The sequence below is a fragment of the Octopus bimaculoides genome, chromosome 5, assembly GCF_001194135.2.
Source record: "Octopus bimaculoides isolate UCB-OBI-ISO-001 chromosome 5, ASM119413v2, whole genome shotgun sequence".
NCBI lineage: Eukaryota > Metazoa > Mollusca > Cephalopoda > Octopoda > Octopodidae > Octopus > Octopus bimaculoides.
The window spans coordinates 61,467,739-61,474,795 of record NC_068985.1 but is presented as its reverse complement, the minus strand read 5'-3'; the positions used below and the strand labels follow the sequence as shown (position 1 = coordinate 61,474,795).

Genomic DNA, 7,057 nt, shown 5'->3' with positions numbered 1-7,057 from the left:
GTGTACATATACATCTCTCTCTCTCTCTCTCTGAAAGTATCTGTCATTACAGTATCGAAATGTGATTGTTTCAGTTAGTGGAATAGTTTCATTTTTAAAGTGAAAGTATTTGACATGAGTGTTTTTGTTTCACTTTTGACACGTAATACTTAAATAGTGGAGATATTATGTTGCCGTGGGCTCGAACTCTGCAAGAAGTTAAAAAATTTTTTTGACTAAAACACAACTGGAACCCTAAGTAAGGCATGTGTAAAATTTGAATGAAATTGGTTGCGTAGTTCTCGAGTTTTAGGGATTCACACACACACACACATTCTCATTTTTATATATATAGATTATGCTGTTTAACATATGTGAAGGTTGAGCTATAGTCTGTAAGTATGTAAACTTCACACTAAGTTGTAAATTTATCATCATAATTTAGGTTCAATTTCTATGTTAGTACATTTTGGATGGGTTGTCATTTTGAGTATCTTGGTCTTAATGATCTAAAACGGAAATTTTTGAAACAAAAAAGTTAACAGTCCCTATTTATTTGGGGTTTTGGGCATGAGCTAAGAATCAGTCAGGTGCAAAGGAATTTGAACAAAACTACAGCCTACCAATCATGACTATTCTATCTCTTAACCCTAAATTCTTTGAACCCATGAGTACATATTTGCAGGCAGGATTTCATTTGACTATACCCCAGGAAGACACAGAAGTAGACAGCCACATGGTTTTGTGTTTACACCTGAAAATAATATGTTTCTTCCAATTAATGACTCATACACACAAAACCATGTGACTATCTACTTTTGCATCTTCCAGAGGTATGGTCAAACAAAATCATGCCTGTTAAAGTGTACTCATGGGTTCAAAGGTTTAAATTTAACCCTAACCAATAATGTGTTTCATAAACTGTAGAATTTTATTGAATACTAGCAAACACACCCGTCCTTTGGATGGTTTAAGTTGCTTTAGTCGGTTTTTTTGCCACCAAATAATTGAACTACTGAGAAGGTTTATGAGTAGCATGGCAATCTATGTTTCTGATTACCCTAGGAATGGAAAATCAAATTGAAGGCTGGTTATTGTGGAGCTTGTTGCACTTAAATGATCATAAAACATATAAATTCATAAGTAATGAAAAGTAGAGCTACTGAAGTGGTTGGGGAGTAGATTACAGATAATGACTAAAAAAAATATAGCTGTTGTACATGAAAACGAAATTTCTTGTCAGAAACAGCCACATAAATAGTGTAAGGAAATTGAAGGAAGACGTTGAAACTTCCCCTCTGCAAGTTTGTTTCATTCAACAGGAAAGAGAGATATTTTTTCAGAGAGATAAGCTAACAAAAGCCCCTTTATTCTGTCTTCCCACATAGCCTGTGCATAAACTAACAGCAGATGCCACATAAAGTTAAATTTGTATGGAGTTTTCTGAAAGATACGTATAACTTTCGCTAGTGGAAGCAAAACTCTTATTTAAAGGTTGATTCTGTGGGACAAATCATATGTGATTGTTTAAAAAAAAGCTAGAATGACAATACTAAAATGTATTTGAAACAATAGACAACAGTCAAAATATAATAGATGGGTAAATAAGCATCCTTAAAGTGAAATAATGCATTGGTGGGTAAACAAAGGTATCAACAAATAGAAGAGAGGTAAGGGAACATCAGAATAGGTAAAGGTAAGCTTAATGCAGTTTAAATATGGAGATCAAGATTGTTTGGTATTGGATATTCATCATGTACAGTGTTCCTAGTAAATTTAATAACCGTTGCAGGTGGATAGTCGAAATAAATAAATAGACAAAATCCTTTCACTTTTATAAAAAGATTTAAAAAGTGTGGAAGACCCTACATGCAAAAAAACTATATCCATTTATGTGGGAGCTCTGGGCGAAATATTATGGTGCATGACCAGCCTTGGGACATAAGTAATGTGTGTGTATAGTTTGGTGAAAATCAGTTGAGAATTGTGGAAATGTATGCATTCAGTGTTCTCAATCAATTTAATCACCGTTGCAGGTGGACAAACGAAATAAATAGACAAGATCCTTTCACTTTTATAAAAAGATTAAAAAAGTATGAAAACCTTACATACAAAAAACTGTCCATTTATGTGGGAGCTCTGGGCAAAATTTTATAGTGCATGACCATCCTTGGGACATAAGTAATGTGTGTGTAAAGTTTGGTGAAAACCGGTTGTGAATTGTGGAAATGTATACGTTTGTCATTATACACACATATACTATGATTTATATATACTATATCACTGGATGTACTTTAGCACAAGACTGAAATGAATCAAACTGTTTATTTTTTTTGAATAAATTTTCATTTAACAACATAAATTACAGGACTCTTGGAATTCTTATTCAAAGTACTGCTCTTCTGAAAGGGTTAGGAGATAGAACATATCTCAGTCACATGTTCTATTTTGATATGTTCGTATGGCTTTACAGAGTATACTAGTTACATTTTGTCATAGCATCAGAACATGAGAGGTTGCTTTGTTCCTTGCAAAGCTAAAGAGTCTCTGTTTAATGCAAATGTCTTCGAGAGTGTGAATGGAGGAAAGTATGAATGTGTGAATGGAGGAAATGTGATGGGAATAACTAGTTGGAGCATGATGGTGGTAGGCAATGATAGAAGTGAGATAGTATCAGGAAGCTTTGAGACTAAATAGAAAAATGGTATGAACAGAATGATAGCTGAGTGACCTGTAAAAGAGAGAGTGGAGGGTTGAAGGATAGCAATAAAGATTGGGCTACGGAAGGAGAAGAGAGAACAGGCAATAGAAGAAAGGTATAGTGTAGAGTATATATATATATCCAGCTAAAGGTTAATATCTACAGTATATTAATATAGAAATATGATAAAATTTCTCATGTTGAATCTCAGCTTTATAATTATTTCTTGTTTATCATTTCAGAACATCAGATGACTTTGGAATAAAAGATCTGTTTACTTCAGAAGGATTATCAATATTTCATCAATTGTAAATTACTTCAGGGAGAGAACTCATCTAAAACTGTTTGTATAAATATATGGTGGATTTACTCTGAAATCTTGCTGCTGAAGAATAACAAAATTTCTCTACTTAATCATTTGTAATGTGTACTTGCTAATTTTGCATTTCAATTAGATTGAATGATAAAGCATTTTACAGTATCAAAGATCACGTTTGATGGAAATGTGGCAGATGTTGAGAATAAAATATAAAATGAAAAGAAAAAAACATGTAAATTGTGGTGAGAGAAGAAAAATTATGGAAAATGTATTATGTGAAAAAAATGTAAAATGGTGTAAAAAAAAATAAATATTCCTTATGATATAATGGAAGAGAAAGGGAAAATATACCCCTGTGATACCTGTACAAAGTCCTTTTCTCAAAAAAGTCACCTGACTACTCACAAACGTATTCATAGAGGACAGGAAACCTATCAGTGTGATATCTGTGGTAAATTATTCTCAAAAGAAAGTACTTTATTAACTCACAAACAAATTCATGCAGGGGAGAAGCTGTACCAGGGTAACATCTGTGATCAGTCAACCTCTCAAGAAAGTCAATTAATTAAACATAAGCACATTCATAAAGGAGAGAAACGATATCACTGTGAAATCTGTGGTAAATTATTCACTCAAAATAATGACTTAACTAAACACATACGTATTCATACCGGAGAGAAACCCTATCACTGTGATATCTGTGGTAAATCATTCTCTGATAGAAGTAATGTAACTGCTCACAAACGCGTTCATACAGGGGAGAAGCCATATCACTGTGATATCTGTGGTCAATCTTTCTCTCATAAAAGTCACTTAAACGACCACAAACGTGTTCATACTGGAGAGAAAACATATCACTGTGAAATCTGTGATAAGTTATTCTCTAAAAATGATCACCTAACTAGACACAAACGCATTCATTCAGGAGAGAAACCATTTCACTGTGATGTCTGTGGTAAATCTTTTTCTCGAAATGATCATTTGACTACACACAAAAGCATACACACAGGGGAGAGACCATACCCCTGTGATATCTGTGGTAAATCATTTTCTGCAGGAAGTCACTTAACTATACACAAACGCATTCATACAGGGGAGAAACCCTATCACTGTGATATCTGTGGTAAATCATTCTCTGTCGGTAGTCACTTAACTAAACACAAATGCATTCATACAGGAGAAAAAGCATATCACTGTGATATCTGTGGGAAATCATTTTCTCAAAAAAGTCATTTAACTACACATTTATGTATTTATACGGAACAGTAACTGGATTGATGCCAAAAGTTTTATGAAGAAATATTTTATCATCGTTTAGCGTCCGTTTTCCATGCTGGCATGGGCTGGACGGTTCGACTGGGGTCTGGGAAACCAGGAGGCTGCACCAGGCCCCAATCTAATCTGGCAGTGTTTCTACAGCTGGATGCCCTTCCTAATGCCAACATATGGAATCATAATATATGTATACACACAGGAAAGAGGATAACACTCCAATAACAATCTTATCACAACTATTTCTAAATTGGTTAGATAACTGACCACTGTGATATATTTGATTGGAGCATTCTCATGTATGTATGTATATGTATATATATATATATATATATATATATACACACATACATCTTGGTGTTACTATTATACTAAGTTCAGTGAAATGACTTGGAAAATTTCATTTAAAATTATGTAGTTTTACATAAATTTTTTTATTTGTATAACCCATTATATTGATGATTGATCTAATAATTCTAGTAATTATCAAAACAGTTGCAACTGATTAATAAATGTAATGATGTAATCTGCATTTCTTTGTTTGTTCACATTTTATATATATATATATATATATACCCATGCTGATAACTTCACTTTTATTGTAGAATTTGTAGCAGAATTGGAGAAGAAATTCCAGATATAGAAGCAAAAACTGGAACCAAGGGCCTTAAAGTTAACTTAGCAAAGACCAAAGTTGCTGTTAGTAAGAAAGCAGACAAGACTCTCTTTCCATCAGGTAAATGGCCCTGCTCAATTTCTAGAGAAAGAATTTGGAAGTAATTCCATTTGCTGCACCCAGTGTAAGCTATGGACACATAAGAGGTGCAGTGGAATCACTGGTAGATTAACAGATAAAGTCACTTTTGCATGTGGCAGATATGTAGGAACAATAAACACTAAGAGCACATGGGATTTAGACTCTCTCAAATGCCCAGGAGGCTCTCTTGAGGTTTAGATAGTTTCTGTTACCTAAGTGACCAAATTAGCAATGGTGGAGGATGCTCTAAAAGTATTGTTTCCAGAATAAGAATAGGATGAAAGAAGTTCAGAGAGCTATTACCTCTGTTGGCAAAGTACTCTTTCTCAGAATGAAAGATAGATTGTATGGTGCTTGTGAATGAACAGTTATACTTCATGGTAATGATACATGGGCTCTGAATGCAGAAGATCTGCTTAGACTACAGAGAAATGAAGGCAGTATATTCCGCTGGATGTACAGCACCATGTTTGACAATGGATGTAAAACATTTACAACAAAGCACAAATGTATTGAGAGAAAAGTTGGATACTAGAGGAATCAGAAGTAGCATGCGAGAGAGAAGACTACGTTGCTTTGGACTTGGTGCTTATTAAAGAAGACAGCTGTACAAAGAAGCGCCAGTCACTGTAAGTGGATGGTATTTGTGGAAGAGAGAGACCCAGGAAGTCATGAGATGAAGTGGTGAGGACCAATTTCAGGATGTTGGGGCTCACAGGAAATGACAATGGACTGAGATGTCTGGCAATATGGGGTTCTTGAGAAGACCCACCCACATCAGTTATACTGAGTTCTAGAAGCAGTGTGTCCTACCCACACATAACAATAAAACTTTTCACACAAACTGAACTGCATTTCCTCTTTCATACACTTTGATTATCTCCCACTCCTCAATCCTGTCCTCACAGCCCTGTTCACTGTATCATTGCTTACCTGTTGTCCCTCACCCTCTCTATATACCTAGGTTTTCACCAGTCACTGCATTCTCCATCCCCACTCCCTAATAATGTTTCTTTGGCAATATCCTGCCATTTATATTATTATCTCCATACCTTGAAGGTATGCCTTGGCACTTTCCACCATTTATCTTACTCTTTCTTTACTCTACCATCTCATCTATGTTCTGATCTCTGTTCCTAGTGAGTATGCCCTGGCACTTGGCCACCAGCTCTCTCTTGCACTCTTGCTGTCTTTCACACTCTTTTTCTTGCTCTTTCCTCTGGCTGGGTAATCATGTGTCTACTTTACAGCTCTACACCTGTTTCTGTCCTCATTTTCTCTCTCTCTCTCTCTCTCTCTGTGTGACACTCTTCTAATTTTTCATCATCTGACACAAGATCATCTCTTCCAATGACCCCTCTTCTCTCAAAGGTTCTTAGTTACTTGGTGATTGTGCTGGTGCCACATAAAATGCATCCAGTCCACATTGTAAAGTGGTTGGCATTTGAAAGGGCATCCAGCTATAAAAACCATTTGAAAGGGCATCCAGCCATAAAAACCGTGCCAAAACAGACAAAAGCCTGGTGCAGTCTTCTACCTAGTCAGCTCCTGTCAGATCATCCACCCCATGCCAGGATGGAAGGTGGATGTCAAACAATGATGATGATATATATATATGATCTAACATATACCAGAGTGGGGGAAAGAAAAGGTACAATCAATTTAACATTGTATGATTTTGTTGATTGTAAGATTTATCTAATTTTTTCATGACTTTGACGATTAAGCTTAATGTTAAATTTACAAGCATCAAAGTAATCTATTCAATGCAATGTGTTTTATAAATTAGGAATCAACCTTAAGCCTGTTTTATTGTTCATGCTGCATGTTGATATGTGTTGGACATGTCTGTCACACAAGTTAACCCATTATGTAATGTTTTGTCATCTTAACTGTGAAACCCAGAATCCTGAGTCCTGATTACATTACTTTCTTAATGACATGAAGTTGAATAAAGCTGGTTTATTGTTCTATCATTTAAAATCTAGAACATAAGTGCAGGCATGATTGTGTGATAAAGAAGCCTGCC

General features: G+C 35.2%; 1 protein-coding gene across 1 annotated transcript in view; it reads left to right on the top strand.

Annotated features, from left to right (window-relative positions):
• The window catches only part of LOC128247802 (zinc finger protein 98-like), a 15,839-nt gene extending 11,042 nt beyond the window's left edge, over nt 1-4,797 (top strand). Inside the window, exon 2 of the mRNA XM_052967737.1 lies at nt 2,923-4,797. Coding sequence (XP_052823697.1) covers nt 3,327-4,268 — 942 coding nt within the window. The 5' untranslated portion in view covers nt 2,923-3,326 and the 3' untranslated portion in view covers nt 4,269-4,797. The remainder of the gene's footprint in view (nt 1-2,922) is intronic.
• The last annotated feature ends 2,260 nt before the right edge of the window (nt 4,798-7,057 follow it).